The sequence below is a fragment of the Melanostigma gelatinosum genome (assembly GCF_949748355.1).
Source record: "Melanostigma gelatinosum genome assembly, chromosome: 7".
Classification (NCBI taxonomy): domain Eukaryota; kingdom Metazoa; phylum Chordata; class Actinopteri; order Perciformes; family Zoarcidae; genus Melanostigma; species Melanostigma gelatinosum.
This window is the reverse complement of record NC_136640.1, coordinates 9147028-9168680: the sequence shown is the minus strand read 5'-3', so window position 1 is coordinate 9168680 and position 21653 is coordinate 9147028. Positions and strand designations below refer to the sequence as shown.

The window sequence follows — 21653 nt, the reverse complement described above, 5'->3', positions numbered from 1 at the left end:
AGTCATGTGCAACTAGTCTGCCGTTCTCTAAATCTAAGTTTTTCACTAATAGATTGTATAATTCATTAACTAAGCGAAAGTGACTTTTTGAAACCCAGAACAGGATTTATCACATCAGTCCTTAGAACAGATTTTGTTGAGATAACGTAAACATAAAGGCAATCACACGTCTTGAAACGGGCTGCTGTTGGTAACGTTAAGTCACTCACGATTACAACATAATCAAAACATAAACTCACTGCTGCCCTGTGTAAGTTTAATCTCTCAACATTACTAGAACGAGAGCATTAATGTGACGGGAGCCGTCTGACAACAAATGGCTAAAGGAGGTAAATATATTCATGAAGTTAAACCTTTTTGAGTCACAAAAAAAAAGTCACTGACCCAACAAATTATTCTAATTTTATGCACAAAAATATGCATGCCTTGATAAAATCAAACTAATACATTATAAAGAGGAATGACAACTGACTGTAAGCATGGAAGAAATACAAACTGTTAAAAAGGCAGTGAAGCATCAGGGTTTAATTGCTAACTAAATACATAAGACAAAGGTAAAAAGGCACAGGCTGCTCTTCAACTGGTTGGCTCCTCAAAACTCCCCATATTCACAAAAAAAGGACTGACTGACAGATGTGGCGAGACACACCAAATCTTTTGATATGTCTGGTCAACTTCTCCATGTAGTGGTGCATATGTGATTGGACAAGATAAAACAAAAAAATACATTTAACAACTCGAGCAGAGGTGGTTGTCATATATCCAAGTGTTACTGCCACAATACAATCCCATTTCATACTCCTCTGCTGTCGGATGCATATCAAACAAACAACCGCCATTTGGGAGGCCAGATCTGGTTTAAAGCACAACATTTAAACATTTGACAAATATTACAAGATACATAGATTAATTAGCATCATGATTAAATGCCTGCTATAATGGGAAATAAAAAGCATGTTTGTGCCTCTTGAAGTTACTCCGACTGATAAAATGAACAGCAACGTATGCATAACAGGCAAAATCCCTTGTCAAAAGATAAATGCATACTAGTGATTACAATTTATACATCTTGTCTAGAAGATTGAATGCATTTTAAGGACATTCTAAAGTGTTAAAAGATCATCTGAGAGAAACTGAACACAGCACCCTTCACACTGCACCAGGAAACACACAATGCTTCGTATATTCACTTAAGACACACGCATGATCCGATGTCATTTGCTGTGGCGCTACGTCTATAATCCGTTAATCAATTCGATGAACGTTACAAATATCGCAAGATGGTAAACTGAATGAGCTTTCGACATTTTCAAAGTAAATATTGTTCTCAGTGGAATCATATTGTGTAGACCAAGAGCTGGGGGCGCAGCGAGTACCCGTAGCACTCCGAGTGGTCATCAGCTGCTTATAAAGTTATAAAGCTGCTTCGATTGACTCATGAATATAAAACTGAATTTAATAAAAAATAAAATCTGAAATGAGGATGACTGTTTGCTGCAGACAGGTTAACCGTTGTTGGGTGTGCGACCACGGCTCAAGTGAGGACCGCAGCACGCACACACATTATGTCGTACCCTTTATGAAATACAGATTGAATTTGCAGAGTGTGTTCACCAACGAAAGCTGCCGAGGTAGTGTTTGCCTCATGATCTTCTGCTACCTGTAGCTCTCATGAACCAGAGTGGTGAACACATGTGTAATGTTTATATATTCAGTCCTGATAAAACAAGACGCACAATAAAACATTTTTTTTGAAACACCACTTTGAGTAGTGAGGCTGAGTCTAAAGTTCTTTAACTCCAGATATCTTGCGAGTAGCGTCCCTTGGTCATCAGTTTCTTGATGTAATCTGTGGCCTGTGTGCGCGTCATGCCTCCCAGTTCTTCTCCTATCTCGTAGAGGACCGCCTGCACATCATGAGCCATGTTCTTTGCATCCCTAAATCAAGAATCAAAAGAGATCGCTTTAGATGTCGGGACGTCTTTGTTTAAGTGTCATTTTCCATATTATATATTTCTTTGTCCATCTACTGGAGGATTTATCCCTTTAAATAAAAAATGTGATCATTAGCCACTAGCCAGCAAAGATGTTCATCTCAAAACATAGTGGAAGTTATTTGCTATTGATTCTAGAATGATGGCAGTATAAACTAATTCTCACTCTTCCACTAGGAGGTGCCAAAGAGAATGTGTTTCCATATTTCAGCATTTGTTTAACCTCCTGTATACATTCCTTTATATCACATGGTCACAAATTATCAGTGTACCAAATTCTACTCAATTCAGAATCATTTTAAAACACAAACACAATAATGTGAAAGTTCAGTCTTTTTGAATGCATGTTATTTAATGTAAATCTTTTGCTGGTCAAATGCGTTACTTACCCGCAGACGTAGATATGAGCGTTGTCTGAGTGAATCAGCTTCCAGAGGTGCTCCGTATTTCTCTTCATTAGATGCTGCACGTACACCTTTATTTTGAAAAATGGAAAGAGGAAACATTGTTCACATGTGCATCACATGGTCGAAAAGTTTCACACACACGGATATGTGTGTGGAATATATATCACAGTTATGGTCAATACCAGTATATTGTGACATGCCTACACAGACTACAGTACATTTGTAATTCAAGTCATTATTTCACAAGTGTCTGAATTTGTTATTCACCAAAACGGTGTTCAGTTACTTAAAAAACATGTATGTTTTTTACGTGTTTCAGGCAAGAAGAACTTTGAAACGTAGCTCAACATGTCCCAGGACTCCACCCAAAGTTAAACTATTCACAACTTTCAGTTTGGCTGCACTTAGCCGCCGCTCTGCTGTGTCTATCAGTGTAACGACACTGACAACGGCGAGGCAGACGGCCGTACCTTTTGCTCCTGGTCTCTGGAGAAGGCCACATTGAGCTGTGTTAGAACTCCATTCTTCTCTGCGTCCTCCAGCTCCTCCTGGTAGATATAATCCTCGTTCTTATGTCTGCAGCCGAAGTACATCACCGTCTCGCCAACCTCCTTTCCTGTAAACAAAACAAAGGTTGTTATATGCGTGACATTTATTCAATTCAGGCTCTTCCACTGAGGTTTTTAAAAAAATATACATTTTCAAGTAATTCTCAGACCGGACTGCGCACACATTTATGATGATTTAGAAGCAGTCTTACAATTCCTACTTAACTAACAGGTCTGTGTTCAGAGTAACCCAGAATGCCAACAACCGAATTAAGGTTATTAAAGTACTGATTACTTGCATTTATTAACCGTACCCTTAAATGCTTATTCAAATACTTGTGTGGGCAGTGTCGCGTACACAAGGACAGAAATGACACAAACGTATGTGGAGGTCTTTGCCCTCATCGTTCTATACTTGTGGGGACATACCGTTGTGAAAAAGGTCAGACAAACAACAACATAAATACCTTGTCGTTTGAGCCAGGCCCTCTCTTGGATGAAGCCCATGAAGGGAGCGATTCCTGTCCCAGGGCCGATCATGATCACTGGGTTGGTGGTCTTGAAGGGCAGGCGGAACTGAGACTTGCGGATGAACATGGGAACGGTGGACTTGTGGCCGTTGTTAGTGACCAGTTTGTTCTTCAGCCAGTTGGTGGCAACTCCCTTGCTGACGCGGCCAGTCGGGGTCTCGTACTCCACCACCACGGCGCAGACGTGGATGCTGTTGGGGTGAACCTACAGAACGCGGTAGAGTTACCAACAGCCCTCTGCTTTAATTCTGAGATCTGAGCAGAACTTTTTTTTTTGCTTCTTTGCTGCAAACACTCTTATCAACAACAACAAAAAAACATTTGTAAAAGAACAAATTTGTGACAAAAGTTAAAAGGATAGAACTCGGCCTGTCATGGGTGATTTACCAGAGAATTACCTTTGAGGAGGAGGCAATAGAATAATAGCGAGCCTGGAGACGGGGCAGCAGCTCACACATGTGGTCAATGGGAGGCTTCAAAGAAGGCATATCCTCCAGGATAGCTAGGATGTTTCTACTGGCGCCCAACACCCAATTCTGGTAGAGAGCCTGCAGAGACACGGCAACAGAAAGACAACAACATGAAGCATAAGAGGTGGGAAAGGGGCATCAATAACATACAGAGATGAGATGTGACTGCAGATGTGTTTCCAGAACATCAACTAGATAATAACATTATTCCAACACCAATTCATCGTTTCCACCTGGCACTGACCTTGCCCTCGGGTGAGGAAGAGGCCATCTTGCGCATGTTCTCCTGGTCTTTGGGGTCGGAGGCGTACTGTGCCAGCTCGTAGAGGACGTTGGTGCGAGGGGAGTTTGTGATGTCCAGGTAGTGAGTGAGGGCTGTGCGGTAGGAGGTGGGGCACGGGAAAGGGTGCTTCTTGTTGGACTCCTCTGCAAAATAAATAAACAAATTGTTTTTTTTACAACATAAATGTTTAACAAAAGCTTTAAAATCTATAAATACAACATTACAATTCAGATTCTATCACATTTCTACACCGTAGGCACAGCTACGGGAGCAATTTTGGGGTTAAGTGTCTTGCTCAAGGACTCAAGCTATTAACTATAAATTATGCCACGACAAGTACATTTGATAACCTTCACGACGACAGGAAATGAATGTAATTCACAACAAAAGTCAACAACTTATATTACAGCAATAACGCTCTACTGCAGTAATATAACTCCACACAATGCATCTGCTGCAAGTCTAGATATCGAGGGAGGTTTCCGTGAGAGGGTTTCAGGGACGAGTCAGTAAAGTCAACGTGCTTCAGGCTTTCAATGCCATACCATCAAGGTTGTTAAGAGAGATAACCGCATCAAGGTCCACTCCAAGGACTTGTCCCAGCTTGTTCACCAATGCAGAGTCATTTGTGGGGAAAACGGCAACGTGGTCTCCCGACTCATATCTGAAATCACAGAGGGTGACAAATTCAGACTTTGACCTGTATTCATAAATTAATCATGAGCTTTTTTTTTTTTCTTCATTTAGTCAAAAGGGGAGTTAGCTACAGACACATCCAAGCGTTCTCACCGGATCTTGGAGCCCGTTATGTCTAGTTCCAGGTGCATAAGATGTCTATTGCCGGCTTTGTGGAGTCTGCGGTTGACCGTGACTGCGGCCAGGAATGGGTTTTTCGAATCATAGGGCCTGTAAATAAAAGAGAAACTCTTATATGTAAAAAGGCACTTTCAAAAGGGTTGAACATAGAGATCACAAGAGAGACGTAACATCTAAAAAAGAAAAGATCTCCAGTGTCCACTCGGGGGCAGAAAGCCAGATTTCTTCGAAAGTGAACTCTGGTAAACTTGGTTTCAAACATGTGGGTGAAATGTGAGCAGTGACTGAGCACAAAGGACTTTCATGATGAATGAGTTCTGGTGGTGAGCAGCATCTTTGCTTGAGTACTTACGGCTTTTGGACCTCAAAACTCTTCAGGCGACCGATCTCTCCCGAGTACACTTTGTTCATGTTGAGGTCTGTGTGCTCCTTCAGCTCGTACTGCCGAATGCTGTGAGGGAAAACAACGTTTCAGTGTCTTCAGACGCTGCACACATACATACAAACATACATACACGCATACTGAAATCTGTTTGATTCCTAGTGAAATTAAATTGAAAAATAAATGATATAAAGATGACAAACTTGTTCTTTTTAACAAATATTCTTGGCATTTGTTCAGTTCACATACAGATGGGTGGGGTTAATCATGAATCGGACATGTCCTGTTATATAATCAGTCTTAGTCAAGATATGGATGTTTAAAAAAAGACCAAACAAAAAGACTTTGGGTGGAGTACAACGTGGAGTACAACGTTAAAACCATATGAAGCTGATCTGTTGAGTCACATTTGGTAATCACGGTGCAGATCACCTGCTACCTTATCTGATAAAATAGACCCTATGTGCAAACTAACTTTTATCAAAAGAAGCAATATATCATGCAACATTTACTTCAGAGCACATAAGTTAGTGCCCTGTCATCATCTGTTTAATGTTCCCGGCTTTAAGACGGTACAGAAAGAGCTGATAAAGAAAAAGGTTTATGGTACCGAATATGGTACAAAATATGATAAGTGAAAAGAAGAAAAACTTGAAATGGTGAAAATGTCTGAATGAACCTTGAATCATCTCCCAAGGCTTCAACTCCAAAGTGTTCACAGACGGCTGGCCAGAACTGCTCTCTCCATGAAACAAAGTCCTCTTCCAGACTGAAAGACAAAACCAGGCCAGTCAGCAGAGAAAGACATCGAAATACAACTTTATTCAACGAAGTAGACTTCCTCTTTAGATATTAACGTGTACATTTCACATACACAAGACTACCGTGTACTTACAGGTCCACAGCCCGTTATGTGTGCTGCACCGAACACCTTTACACTCAGAAATGTTTAGTCATCATTTCCTTTTTGGCACTTACTTGCCATCATCGTCTCCTAAACCGAGGTCAAAGATGCGCTTTGCCCCAAGTTCCTCCAGCCTCTTGTCAACGTATTTTCCCATTGCGTTGTAGTGTTCATACGTCTTGTTGCCCAAAGCAAATACCTGGAGACAGAACAGGGCACAGAGACAAACCATCAGTGCGCACTTGGCTTAATCTTAAAGCAAACAAAGAGTGCATCTGAAAATGGAAGAGCACGTGAATGTTTATCAAGTTGCAGTCAGGCAATTAACTCTACTTAAATACAGAATGAAAACAACGTGCCATACTGAATATTGTCTGACAAGAGACCCCGAACGATCTCTGTGACTGTAATGCATGTCGTGGCTCTAACACAGACCGGAGACAATAGATGAAATACAGCAGGAAGGACGCGACGGTGAATTTCCCACAGTCAAGTTCTTCACTAGAATGAGGCCAGCGGCTCTGCACCCCAACAATGACACAATGACACGCACAGACAACAAGAATAGCTGCTGCAAAGCTGTAGCTAATGGGGATCTCAATACACTCAGACAACACAAAGGCCTTTCTTTCACACAAAGGCCGAGCCAGCTCATGCTAGTGGAGCCTGTACGTCAGCGAGGCAAACTAACATAGCGTGACTCACTAAATAAATGGGTTGGGGTCCAAACTGACACATAACAGTACCTCTAAGAAAACATCAAAGGGGAAATCATTTGCATTACTACAGTGCAGGGGGTTTGGTCGGGAGCTAAACGGAAGCTGTTCAGTAAATGTGCACATTGAAAAACGTGGTCACTCATAAGTCTATTACATCAACTGAACTCATGATTTAAAAATGAGTAAACACATTAAGTCAATCAATAGACCATTCATCAGCAACTGTCACAGCAAACTGTTAATAGTTCAGTGATTTGTAATGCCACATGTTGAATGGCTTCTCAGTTGTGAGCAATAAATGACTTCTGGTCCTGAATCACTGTAAATGAAATATTTTGTTTGATTGGGTCGGTTTGATTTGGGGCACTGGGCTCGAGGATATTGTGACGGGCATTTTTCCCCGTGTTCTGATGACGTATGGACCAAACGATAAATTGAGGAGAAACTAAAAGGATGGGTTAACCGACAGTTCAAATAAGTGTGAGCTGCAGAACAGAGTGTAACACAATGTTTGTACGGTCACTGGCATCATGCATGCTACTGTCCCCTTTGTGGTGCGTGTTGTGCTTATTAAAGGTTTAACCTAATGCCATCACATTTACGCACCACTAACAACAACATAATTCCTATACAATCACATTTTATGACAACTCTCAGAGTTCTTGTGAGCTTGTAAAGTATTCAAAAGACATAATCTGAGCATGAAGACTCACTGTGTAGGTTAGTCCGGAGAGATCTTCGTCCTCGTTTTCCTGCAGCCAGTCATAGAGGTCCTGGGCGTTATCGGTTGGGTCTCCTTCACCATAAGTGGCCATGCAAAATATGGCGAGGGCGTTTTTAATTTCAGACAGACGGGACAGCTCCCCCTGGAACACAATGAGACATAACAATCAGAGGCAGTGAGCTCTGAAGAACGAATCATTTGAAGGACGTTTGTTTGCAAGAGCTGCCCTGTCAGCAAACAAGTCATTACAAATGACGAACAAATCAAAGTATGTCTTCTACGCCCATCCTGGTTCTCAAAGCAGCGTTGCCGCACATTCTTGGATGACGCACGACGTCATCATTTTTTGCACTTTGAATAATTGTGACTGAAATAACTTGTTCATCATGATCCGAGCACACGCTCTTTGGACTCACTTGCCTGGACATGTTTGAGTACCGCAGCGTGAATGAGTAATCAGAAGATCACTCTGCTCTGGCATCATTATAAGCTCTTATTTGGCTCGGTTACAATCTGCCACGTTTTGTGTGTTATGAGGTTTAACGCTTGCTTTGCCAAAGTAACACAGAAAGACCTCTGTTCATTTTAAAAATCCGAAGTCTGAGTGTGATGCAAATTACCATTTCATACTCCTCTGGATCGGCAGCCATTCCTTTCATGCCGTAGCGCTGAGCATCTTTGGACAGTCTGTTAGCGAACTCCTCCCCTGTGCCCGTCTGGGAGCCGTAGAACACGATGATGTTCTTGCCCTGGTCACACATGGACATTTACTTGCATTTGCTCGGGTCGTGTAACAGCGTTCTCCCACAACTACGATAAGAAGCCGACCCTTCTCTCTCTCGTCCGTGACGTTATGAAGCACAAACCATGTGCGGCCACAACAGATACAGAATTTCTTTTGTAATTTACCTAAATACGTGTTTTAAATGTACTTTCTCCCACATCCTGAAATGCTGCATTGCCGTGTGGAGTGACAGGGAGATGATTTTAGCACAACCCAAACTGCATAAAAAGACGAAATAACTTAATTTCAAACACAAAGAGAAAAAAGACATTTCTCTGACGTACATCTTGTGCATGCATTTGTAAGAATCCTGAAATACTTTTCCTTGCCTACAGTGTTGCCATGATAATTCATAACAAAGAACAGAGACTAAATTAAAGGGCACTGCGGACCATTACCATGGTATCTGAACTATTTGCTGCAAAAACCACATGAGTCAAAACCAAAGTATTTTCTCAAGGCTGGCTTGTAAACTGTGAAGCATCTAAAGTTTCTAAATCTAGAACTGCACACAGTATTATCACAGAAGCAGAGGAGACCATTACAGTCATCGTATAAGTGATCAAATAAATGAAGTTAGCATTATATTCTTCCTCCACTGAGCAGGAAGAGGTTAAACTTACTAAAACCCACCCATCAACAGGTCTTTACTGGGGAAAACTACTGCGGTTGATCAACACCCAGTGAAGGGCCTCAATACTATTTAAAGTTAAACATTTTCAAGTCCAAATGGCTCACAGTCTACTTTTAAAACCCTGAGTAACTTCTGGAGACCAACTCTCTGATGGACACATGAGACATGGAACACAACTGAAGCAGAAGTGATGGGACGGCCGAGGCAACATCACTCACTGTTTTCTTCATTTTCTCAATGAAACTGGTGTCTCTTGTTGTGGGTGCTCTGGGGAAAGAAAAACAGGTTTGACTTGTTATTAAAGTAATGACGAGGCTAAAAAAAACACAAAGACAACTTCTACCTACCAGCAATAACCATGTTCACAATCAGTTGTGGGACAATAAACGGGAGGGGCTATCTCAAATGTTGCGTTTCCAAACCGCGACCCACAAATCCTACTCGTTAATGTAAACATGGTTTAATTAAGCTCAACTTAAGTGTTATTCTTACAACGACAGGGAGTAGCAGAGCAGCGACTCAGCAACCGTACAAGCATGAGTCACACTGACTGTGTGTACACTAAGCATACCAGAAACATTAGCACATCAAAGTGTGAAGCGGTTGATACGTCGTTACTACCAGCTACACCTCACGGAAATTCAGAGTCTAGGTTAAGGTTCATCCAGGGAGTAATTAACGGACGGAAACAGATCAAAACAACATGTGCACACACACACACACACACTGCGTGAATAAAAGAAAGGCACGCAGGAAGCAAAATCTATTATTGAGCCGAATAAAAGGCAACGCTGCTTCATTCAGCATCAAAGGTCCAGCTGCAATTCTGTCGGCACCGAAAAAAGGAATAATACGGCTACACATAACTACAAGCAGCGGTAGAATATGTTTCCAGATGTTCCACATCTGAGAGCAACAAAGCTGTAGGAGAGCCTTAAAAGCTGCGCGATATATAAATAATGAATGTATTTGCGATATGTGACCTCTGCACACCTCTTTTCTGTGGGTTCTTTAGGTTGCAAATGGACTTAGTGTGTTTTAGCAGCAGGCATGATGCCCAACGCGCCATCAATATGGGCCCCAGTGGTTAATACAGGCTGCACTCTGAAGCGAGGCGTAAATTCCAGATTACAATTTAAAACAGGCCTTTGCCCCCAAGCTGAAGCATTCCTGAGAGCTTTAGCGGGCTCTTTCTGAGAGGTCATCAGCTGAGAGCTTCAGCCTAATCCGCCCCACAGACACCGCAGAGGGAGGATCGTCTGAGCATCATCAGGAAAATAGTAACGAGAGCTCACAAACTTCAGTATCTTAACAATATGTCAACAAATGCAAAGCATCTAGAGTTTGTGGAAAATTAAAGAAGACGTGCATACAGCAAAAGATGGGCCTTTTGGATTGATTTCTCCATCTGTGTAACTCTCAATAAAAACTAATATTTAATGATATTGTGGGACATGGACAATCATTATCATCATACTATAAAAAGTTGGGTTACTCTGTTTAGTGTCATCTCTTAATCCCACTAGCGTACAAAGTCTTAATGGGAGGAATACACAGGAAAAAGCACGCAACATTCTGACAGACACAAAAACAAATCATAGTTGACGTGGAACTAGTTGCATCCTCATCAATATTATAACATTATTTGAAGTAAACAAAGCTGGCTTTGCATATCATACGTTTTTAATGTCAGGATTTCTAAAACCAGAAATAAAGTATTCTGCTGAAACTGTCAGTTCGGCTCTGATAACACGCACATGGCCTCATAATCTTGAACACCTTTTCCTACTAATGCATTAGTGGTTTTCATTATTATTGTTTGAACAATCTACAGGTTAGTCCAAACAGTTCAGAGCTCATCATATGTATGTGCGGTCAGAATAAACGTATCATTCATTCCTCCATCCAGGAAGTGAAACCTTTTTCAAACAAGCACGGCGAGTAAATTCAGTCTTAATCTGCAAACACTCAAACGTGGAGGTAATCTCACTACAACCAATGACATGTTCTTCATTTTGCAATCTGACCCCAGCAGAATTAGACAAGCCTGAAAATGTGCAACACAACAGTAACCGACTGCACAGCGTTTGAGGAGCTTGTGGAAAAGAAGGGAAAAAAACGAAGACCCAATAATCCGATTATGTTTGGAGTAAAACAGATTTGATGACTATCTTTTACATAACTCACTGGGAACATTGTCTTCTTCTTGCCAGTCTGTGCTAGAAACAAGTAAATTACACTGTGGAGAGCTACATCTGGAAACAAGCCACGAGTTGCACACTTAACAAATCGCTTACAAGGTGTCAATCAAAAACGTACACGCCCTCCTGTGATCTGCGCCATCACGCTAAACAATAGCTGGTGGCAGGAGCAGCGAATCAAACGCTTCACTCACCTCTCAGCAGCATCTCTCCTGTCCTCTGGCAGGGAGAAGACACAGCCCATGGCATGCAGCCCTGTAGCTCACCACCGGCAAGGCCACGCCGGGAACCGCCACGCTCAAAATCAAAAAGCAGGACGTCAACGCTCCAAAACCACAGGAGGGGAAAAATAACAAAACAGTCCAGAAAGCGCAGCCCGGACACTCGCAGGTTCAGAAGAGCTGCTTAGCCTTCACCCTCAGAGGCTCCAACACAATCTGAACTCTGCCTCTTCCTGTGCTGCTCTCTGAAACCAGCAGCGTCTGTTCTGCACACACACACAACTCCACACGCACAGCCCGACAAGCCCCGTCAGTGTCTGGCAACCGCTGAGGACACAATGGTGGGAAACTGACTTTCCCATAAAACGTAGCCGAGCTGCAGACCTACACACACTTTTGACACACACAAAAACACACACACACACACACACACACAATGAAACACTCTCGGGGCTGAAAATGCCTTCCCTCCTCATCCCCGCCCCCTTTCCTCTCCGGTCTGAAAGGTGTTGGGAACGAAAAAGTCTTCAAGATCCATTCCGAGTATTTGGCCGGTTATCAGAGCAACTCTCTCCGTGGACCATTGAAGGAGGGGAGAGGGGGGAGAGGGAGGGGGGGGAATGAGAGATTTTCTGAAGTATCCCCCACCCTCATCTCACTGGAGGAGAGAGGGGAATGTCATTGCTATGGCAACCTCATTTATCATAAAAGGATTCTATTTGTGACATGGCCTTTCACCAATGGCAGAGCCACACACACACACACACACACACAAAACAGGAGAGGGGGGAAAGAAGAATGAAAAAAAAAAAAGCAACTCAGGGCAAAGAAAGGGTTGCTTGTCTTTTGCCTCAACTTTCCACCTTTGAGGAGGACTCACAAACGCAGCTTGGCTCGCCCTCCTCGTTCGCTCTCCAGGGAACTTTCAAAATGGGTTCGGGGGCCAAAAACAAAAGCACAGGAAAGACTACGCCCCCTTCATAACGGTTAGGTAATCACTGCTCCCTTTAAGGGGAGGGGAGACCAGCTCCGTGTTCTCTTCCTGTATTCCCGCCTTCAACAAGGCAAGGCAAGTTTATTTGTATAGCACATTTCAACAACAAGGTAATTCAAAGTGCTTCACATAAAACCATTAAAAGCATCAAAACATAAGGCAAAAGAAAAGGAGATTTAAAAACAATTAAAGAAACAGTGTAAGAAATAAAATTCAGTAGTAAAAAGTAAAGGAGATTTAAAACATACATTGAAACAATAATCGATGTCTCCCTGAGACATTACGCTGCACGCAATCAACCATACACTGCCGCAATTCTGCAATTACTCGCACACAAACCACGTCTGGAAAAGATCTCTGCCGATCTGCGTTTTATAGTGTACGCCTTGCACGAACTCGGTCCCGGAGGAAATGGCGATATATTGTACACTTTCTAAATTTGAATCGATGTCTCTCTGAGACATTGCGCTGCACGCAATCAACCATACACTGCCGCAATTCTGCAATTACTCGCACACAAACCACGTCTGGAAAAGATCTCTGCCGATCTGCGTTTTATAGTGTACGCCTTGCACGAACTCGGTCCCGGAGGAAATGGCGATATATTGTGCAGTCCTTTTAAAACCATTAAAAGCATCAAAACATAAGGCAAAAGAAAAGGAGATTTAACAGCAATTAAGAACAGTGTAAGAAATAAAATACAGTAGTAAAATGCAGAAATGCAGGAAATTGATTAATATATTAATTCAATGTGGTTCAATTAAAGGCAGCAGCAAACAGAAAAGTCTTCAATCTTGATTTAAATGAGCTGAGGGTCTCAGCAGACCTGCAGCTTTCTGGGACTTTGTTCCAGATATGTGGAGCAGAAAAACTGAACGCTGCTTCTCCATGTTTAGTTCTGACTCTGGGAACAGATAGTAGACCGGTCCCAGACGACCTGAGGGGTCGGGATGGTTCGTAAGGTAGCAGCAGATCAGAGATGTATTTTGGCCCTAAACCATTCAGTGCTTTGTAAACCAACAGTAGGATTTTAAAGTCAATTCTTTGTTGGACAGGAAGCCAGTGCAAAGACATCAGAACTGGGCTGATATGATCCACCCTCCTGGTCTTAGTGAGGACTCGAGCTGCAGCGTTCTGAATCAGCTGCAGCTTTCTGACGGACTTTTTTACAGAGACCTGTAAACACACCATTACAGTAGTCCAGTCTGCTGAAGATAAATGCGTGGACAAGTTTTTCCAAATCCTGTTGAGACATAAATCCTCTAATCCTTGATATATTCTTCAGGTGATAGTAGGCTGATTTTGTAATTGTCTTGATATGGCTGTTCAGGTTGAGGTCTGAATCCATAACTACACCTAGATTTCTGGCTTGGTTTGTGGGTTTTAACATCAGTGACTGAAGCTGAGCGGTGATTTTCAATTGTTCATCCTTGGTACCAAAAACAATTACTTCTGTTTTATCTTTGTTTAATTGAAGAAAATTCTGGCACATCCAGTTGTTGATTTGTTCAATGCAGTTACCCAGCCCTTGTATGGGATTATAGTCCCCTGGTGACATAGTTATGTAGATTTGTGTGTCGTCTGCATAATTATGATAACACACTTTGTTGCTTTCCATAATCTGAGCTAGTGGAAGCATGTAGATGTTGAACAGAAGAGGCCCCAGTATTGAACCTTGGGGAACACCACATGTAATTTTAGTCAGCTCTGATGTGTAATCAGCCACAGACACAAAGTATTCTCGGTCCTTCAAGTAGGATTCAAACCAGTTAAGTGCTGTGCCAGAGAGTCCCACCCAGATGTTTAGTCTTTCTAGGAGTATGGCATGGTCGACCGTGTCGAATGCAGCACTGAGATCCAGTAACACTAAGACTGAACTTCTGCCATTGTCTATGTTTAAGTGGATGTCGTTGAAAACCTTAACAAGAGCAGTTTCAGTACTGTGGTGCTGTCGAAAGCCTGACTGGAAAACATCAAAGCAGTTATTTACGGCCAAGAAGTTGGTCAGCTGTTGGAAAACCGCTTTTTCAATTATTTTACTTAAAAATGGGAGGTTTGATATTGGCCTATAATTTTTCATCGTTGCGGAGTCTAAACTAGCCTTCTTTAGGAGCGGTTTAATAACTGCAGTTTTTAGGGCTTGTGGGAAGACACCTGAGAGAAGGGATGTGTTTACAATATGTAAGAGATCAGTGGTCATGCAGTTTGAAATATTTTTGAAAAAGTGTGTTGGTAGAATATCCAAGCAGCAGGAGGATGACTTCAGATGTTGTATAATGTCTTCTAGGCTTCTACGGTCGATTGAATGAAATTGTGTCATGATATTTGAATGGATGTTATTCAGAGATCGGGACAACACATATCCTGTGGTTGGTGTGGAGGCACTGACTGCTTGTCTAATTTTCTTAATTTTGTCAGTAAAAAAGGAGGCAAATTGATTGCATGCCCAGGTGGATTGGAGCTCAGCAGCTACCGACACTGGAGGGTTTGTTAGCCTGTCGACGGTAGCAAATAAGGCGCGTGTATTGTTCTTGTTTTTGGTTATGATGTCAGAGAAGAATGACTGCCTTGCATTTCTAAGTTCCAAATTATAATTGCGAAGTCTCTCTTTATAGATGTCACAGTGAACCTGGAGATTAGTTTTTCGCCACCTGCGCTCAGCTTTCCGACACTCTCGTTTCTCTATTTTGACCAGCGTAGCATTTCTCCAAGGAGATCTTTGCTTACCCGAGACAACCTTCACTTTGTAGTGTAGCACCTGCCTCTGGGGGGTGCGCGAGAGGAAAAGTGCAATGGCGGTCTGATGGTGTAATAATATTAAATATAAAAAAAAAATGTAATTTGAATTTAAAAACTGTCAGGTGGGACATCTGAAGCTATCAGTCGTAAAAGAGGAGAGGGACAGAGAGAGAGAGAGAGGAATCGGAGGCGAGGGGAACGGAGAGGTGCGTTGGGGAGAGACCGGGAGAAGAAATCGAGCCAGAGTCAGAGGAAGATGAGACGGAGGAGACCGAAAAGGAGGAAGGGATAGCACAGACAAATCGGGAGCACATCGGCCCATCGCGGAGTCAAGGTGAAAAAGAGGAAACGAGAGTGAGCATCAGACTGGGAAAAAAAGAGGAAATATGATGAAAAGTATCTGTGTCTGGGCTTCACTTGGATTGCCAACGCAGATTCCCCAAAGCCACAGTGCGTGGTGTGCAGTGAGGTTCTGGCTAACAGTCTGAAGCTCTTATTTACGTCGCCACCTGAACACCAAGCATGCCAGTGCAAGTCAAAAGCCCCTTACATTGTTTATATCGAAATTGGAGGAGTTACAAAACAGCCAAAAACAACTGGAGTCTCATTCATGTGTTGGGTCAACAATGACGCACTACGGGCTTCATATCTGGTTACAGAATAGCGAGAAAGGGGCTACCGCACACAATCGCCGAAGACGTGAGCTTGCCAGCTGCCAGAGAGATGGTGGAATGTATGATTGGGGAGAAAGAAGCAAAAAAGTTGGACATGATCCCGGTGTCCAACAACACTGTGTCGCGCCGCATCGATGCTTTGTCCGAAGACATCCTGGCTGCATTAGTCGGTCATTAATTGTAAATTAAATGTGATAATCTGCCTCTGAGCCTGTGCGTGTGTGCTCGCATCCGTATTGCTCTTTAAAAGTGACGCCTTGTGTCACTGAAAGTTATTGAAACTTTGTTGCAGTGTTTCAGGGCGTTTTCACACCTTCAGTTCGTTTGCTTTGTTGCAGTTGCTCCTTTGTTCGGTTTGTGTTCACACTGCAACATTTAACAGCGGACTAAATCTTGTAAACAAATGCCACGCGCGAGCAAACTGTTCTCTCATTGGTCCGATTCTTATGCGGCTATGAAGGCTTAAAAGGCTCTGTTGCTTCTTTTTTTTTTAATATATATTAAGGGGGGGGGGGGGGTGCGCGAACCCGGTCGGGATGTAGAAGGGGGTGCGTGGCCTAAAAAGTTTGGGAACCGCTGCTTTAGTGGGTGCAATGGCATCAATAATATTTTTTACTTTAAAATTGAAGCCATCTACAAGCTCATTGACTGAGAGGCAAGAGAGGGCTGGTGTGGCGGAGAACTTCTGAATAAATAGTTCACTGGTGTTTTCAGAGATGTAACGCTTTGTCACAACCTTGGTTTGGACATTTGTGTGCAAGGAGATTGCACTCTCAAAGAAAACACAGAAATGATCAGAGTGCAACATCAGTCACAGCAACCTTGGAAATGTTTACACCTTTGGTGATGATTAGGTCCAGAGTGTGCCCCTTGTTGTGGGTGGGTCCTGTCACATGCTGAGTCAGATCATAGTTATCAAGGACACCACATAGTTCTATAGACTCTCTGTCCTGGGGATTATCAACATGGATATTAAAATCACCAACAATAACAACACAGTCAAAATCAATACAGATTACAGACAGCAGTTCAGTAAACTCATCAAAGAAGGTTGCACAGTATTTAGGTGGTCTGTAAATGTTTAGGAATAAAGCTTGAGTGGAATTCAGAGCCACATATTCAAAAGAACTAAAATGACCAAAGGACATCTGCTTGCATTGAAGATAATCATTAAATAAAATAGCAACTCCACCTCCTTTCTTATGCGCTCTTGTTTCGCTCATGAAACTGAATTTGGGAGGTGTTGATTCAATAAGAACAGCTGCACTGTTATCTTGATTTAACCAAGTTTCAGTTAAAAACAAAATGTCCAGTTTGTGCCCAACAATAAAATCATTGATTAAAAATGTTTTTCCTGACACAGACCTGACATTTAATAAAGCTAAGTTTAATGTGGTTAAAGCTTTCTTTGCCCAATTTATTTGGACAGGCTGACGAGGAATGTATGCTAAGTTTGATAAGTTAGCATGTTAACTATTGTTTCTTCGCAGCCTCACCTTTCTTTTTCTATAAACTTGCAGGACAGGAATTGAAGCGGCTAGCTGCATACAGGGCCCCGACTTTTCCTGGAGAGAGTCATTGGTGTCATTAGCCTTGTAGCCTGGACCCAGAAGATATCAATTATTTCCGTTATCATGTAGGGGAGACAGAGTGTGTCTAGCGTGTGGTTCCCTGGGACGGCTGTGTCCTGGGACCAGAGGTAGTTTTTTCCAAAGTGGGTTAATATTGTAATATTTCATAAGAGTATGTACTCCAATGTTTAACTGTAATCGTACTTGTATCAGTGTGATTAAATCCTTTTAACTGTAAACCAGTTTTGGTAGAGTTATAATTGCAGCGTGTGAACTGCACGAAGCAGCTGGACACACGTGTGGTCTGGCCTCCTCCACGTTGGGGTGAGTTTCATCCTCAACGTGTGACAGCCCTGGTTATGCGTGAAGGGAACAGGCACCCGCGTCAGAGCGAGAGGGAGATCAGGTACGTCAAGTAACAGAGATGTTGACAAAGAGCAAGGAGAGCGAAACAAAGGTCGCTACTAGTGGAACATTTACAAGCTTGAACCCGTGCACTCTCACACACTGTCTTTAGGGTCCATGTAGTGTCAACTAGATCCAGACTGACCTAAACTAGACTGCTGGAATGAAATAAGACAAGCAGATCACTGACCACACACACACACACACACACACACACACACACACACACACACACACACACACACACACACACACACACACACACACACACACACACACACACACACACACACACACACACACACACACACACACACACACAACTTCAGAGTTTGGCCCAACAAAAGTCATTTAGCAACATATTTTGTGATAATAATGGAATGTATTATGATGATGATATAATAGAAAATATTTCATGAATCAAAACTAGGATTGATCAAACTCCGAACCAACCAAGTGATCAGAATCTGTTAAAACGACATAATCCATAAAATAAATAAAGCATGATCTAAAAGACACGCTCTTCCTCTTAGTTTAAGGGCTTCAATTTATTCTACTTTTATTTATTTATGTATTATGAAACCAATGGTATACTGTGATGGATACTCACGGCGTGTCGAGCTTCTTGAATTCGGGGATGGGCTCAGGCTTTTTGCGGGACATTAACCAGTAAACAACAAAGGCGACGATCAGGGAGAAGAGGAAGAGGTCCAGGTTGCTGAAAAGAGGCTCCTCTTCATCAGCCATGGGCTCGGTGTGGGCGGCGGTCTCGGCGTCCATGTCTGTCATGTTGACCCTCTACAGAGGGACGGGACAAACGGCGTCAGAACCATTATGTTATCATGACTAAGACAGCTGTAATTAAACGATCTGCATTCTAAAATCAGTGTCCGTTCAACAAACTGGGGGCTCTGGCATAAAACGGGTTAAAATGCTGCACAGAACCATATGATTGCTAACATATGTGAGCAGTATTCCACATGCCATACTCTACAATGATGGCTTTCGTGCATGCATTATTGGACAATCGGCTCTGTACACACTAACATCGTAACCCACTGCTTTCGACACAAAATGACTTTCTTGTCATGCATCCACGACAGCAGCTCTTTACACACGGAGCACAAAAACCACATCGTGTTCAGAGCTCTCAAGTTTCAACTTGGTTCAAGGAGTGCAAACAATGAGATCTGGGTTTCTCCCGATTCCTGTAGGCCGGCGAGTCCGCAACTAGATGACAGTTTGATCGACACAGCCGTGAACTCAGAACACACTCGCTCAATACAGCACTGGCTTGCTAACTGCTTGACTTATTACCGACGTATTAAGCAAACCACTTCATCTATGACGCACTGAGGTGCCAAGTAGGTACAGAAGTTACTGCGATACCGGTATGTGATACTATTGTCAGATTAATGTCGGGTTTGTACTCGCTAGTTTTGTAATAGCCTCTCATTGTGCCCTTTATCATGTCTACAGTATAGCCTGACCAATATTGGATTTTAAAGGCAGATATAAATTTTTTTTAAAGTCTGACAACAATACATTGGCTGATGTTCATATTTGTTTTCATAGGCCCAAATAACTTAACATTTGAGTCATGATCGCTTCAATTTGGTTATCAAAGACCAAGATATGTACTAAAAGGAACATCTTACAGTTGTAAAATAAACCTGCCAGGGCTCGCAGAGCTAAAACTATCTCCACAAAGAAAGGTCTGGCTACACACTTTATCATTCTGGTATAGGAGGGAAAAAAACACTGCGTCTTGTTTGTTTTTCTTTAAACCAATTATAATCTAGATTTGGGAGTGCTGCTGTTATTATGGGACAGTATAGAGGCCGTACAGAAGAAGGAGAGAGACATTAGACATACAACAAGAGTCCACAGCTGGAATGTAACAAGGAACAGAACCTTAACTACTTGTGGTGCATTTGAATTGCATTGTATTCTACTGAAAGAGTGTATTTTGTCCACCACGATTCTATCAACGAGGATCGAATACATATTGTACTAAAAATAAGTCTGATCATCCGGGAGTTACAGTAATGGCCACAAACACACAAAATAATATGCATGAATCATTTAAATAGTATCATTCTCTGTTGTGGTAGAGTATGTTGACTACTTTACACAGTGATCTCCCCACAGAGGCAATTAGCACCTCCTGTCTCAAGTTAAACACAGTGGTGAAGGATAACAAGCAGTGTCCCGGGTATAGACACACAAACCCTGAAACACAGTGTGTATACTGTATATTTCAGTAGCTGTTACTATTGGGAGGTTTGAATGACCAATGAAATCAGACATTGACGAGGTTCACAAGAGTTCATCCTAACAAGTCCCCCTTTGCTCTTCTTCTGCTTTCAGCTAATTATTATGAAACACTCAACAATCACGTAAGAGGCACCGGTTTCCCGAAGCGTGCAGGAAAGTTGCACGTGCAATGTAGACACCTGCTTTAACTTCTTTAAATTGAGGAATATCCGATTTTGCTAGTTTAGAAAAATAACGACGGCGGTGAAGTAAAACGAGGTAACGTTAGTTTAATAAGATAACCAGCGGTAGAGAGACATAGGGCCCTGACTACTGCCTGGACTGAAAACATACACTGTGAACATGTGAACATCATGACAGCTCGATGAGGAGACTAACAAGTGTTGTGTAAAACATGTATGAGCAAAGATTGGGAAACAACTTGCTCCAAGGAGAGTTTTCGGAACAAGGAGTCAGCGCTTCTCTTTAGATACTGTTCCACTGACAAACAGGAAGTGCAGATTAAGTTTCTAGTTTAGGTGTAAATATATTCACGCTGCCGTGTAGTCCCCACAGACTGCCACGGACTAAAATCGATGCAGAATCACTACGATTGGTGAGTTTGGTGCAGTGCTTACCTTCGCCTCCCCTCTTTGTGTCAGGCTCGCACTGTGTTCAACACGGAAGGAAACTTTCCGCCATATAGGATCAAACCAACTCAACCCGGGCGGCGGGGGTGGACTGCTGCACTTTTAACGCCAAATTATTTAAATCTAGAGATGGTAAAAATGTATTAATACACAGCAGATGTTTGTCTTTTAAAAATACGGTTATGGCTGCTTAAGTAAAATGTGCTTATTTACCAATTCCACTGAACACGTGATTAAAATGTGGACCGGTCTGTACAGGCATTACAGGCATTACCTAACATCGTTGCGTGCATCGAGACAGTAATGTTGATACGGAAGTTATACATTCACGGGAACAGCAGGCCATGGGTCATGGTTGAGTAATTCAATCAGCAGACGTGTGTATCCTCGACAGACTGAAGGGCAGATTCCTCAAAGGTGTCCTGCGCTACTTAAAGGGTGTTTTGTGCACAGTTCCACAGAGCCCAACAACCTGTGAGGGGTTTCTACATGCTTATTAAGTAAAAGTAGCAATGCCAAAAATAACAACTCTGTTTTAAGCAAAACTTCAGAACTATTAACCCCCAAAAAGTACTTAAAGTATGAGAGGTATTTATTAGGGTGCATAATGACCCCTCTCAGCAGCAGAGTACTGTACTAAAGTACAATTTTAAAGCATTTTAACTTTACTTCAGTCTTTTCTTCTTAACTGTGTGTGCATAGAGATTAATTGTATTTTAAATACTAAACCAGTTCATAAAATAAGAA

At 42.3% G+C, this 21653-nt stretch overlaps 1 protein-coding gene across 3 annotated transcripts; it reads right to left on the bottom strand.

The window, feature by feature from the left end:
- Positions 1–508: 508 nt before the first annotated feature.
- On the bottom strand, positions 509–20924 carry porb (P450 (cytochrome) oxidoreductase b). Of its 3 annotated transcripts, XM_079271493.1 has the most exons (16): positions 20895–20924; positions 18611–18798; positions 9414–9462; positions 8398–8526; positions 7767–7919; positions 6409–6533; positions 6110–6199; positions 5401–5499; positions 5022–5138; positions 4778–4896; positions 4194–4375; positions 3878–4027; positions 3417–3684; positions 2872–3017; positions 2384–2469; positions 509–1938 (listed from the first exon to the last, which is right to left on the bottom strand). In XM_079271493.1, exons 2-16 carry the CDS (start codon positions 18787–18789, stop codon positions 1794–1796), a joined length of 2037 nt encoding a protein of 678 aa, XP_079127619.1. In that variant the 5' UTR covers positions 18790–18798; positions 20895–20924; the 3' UTR covers positions 509–1793. The 3 variants fall into 3 exon arrangements, with proteins under 3 accessions (XP_079127619.1, XP_079127620.1, XP_079127621.1); XM_079271494.1 differs by lacking the exons at positions 18611–18798; positions 20895–20924 and adding an exon at positions 11591–11904; XM_079271495.1 differs by lacking the exons at positions 18611–18798; positions 20895–20924 and adding an exon at positions 11663–11904.
- Between the last annotated feature and the right edge of the window lie 729 nt (positions 20925–21653).

Coding starts and splice junctions, on each gene's coding strand:
- porb (XM_079271493.1), bottom strand. CDS start 18,789: ATGACAGACATGGACGCCGAGACCGCCGCCCACACCGAGCCCATGGCT. Junction 8,527..9,413: donor TTGAGAAAATGAAGAAAACA/GTGAGTGATGTT, acceptor ATGTGTGACCAG/GGCAAGAACATCATCGTGTT. Junction 4,897..5,021: donor ATAACGGGCTCCAAGATCCG/GTGAGAACGCTT, acceptor CTGTGATTTCAG/ATATGAGTCGGGAGACCACG.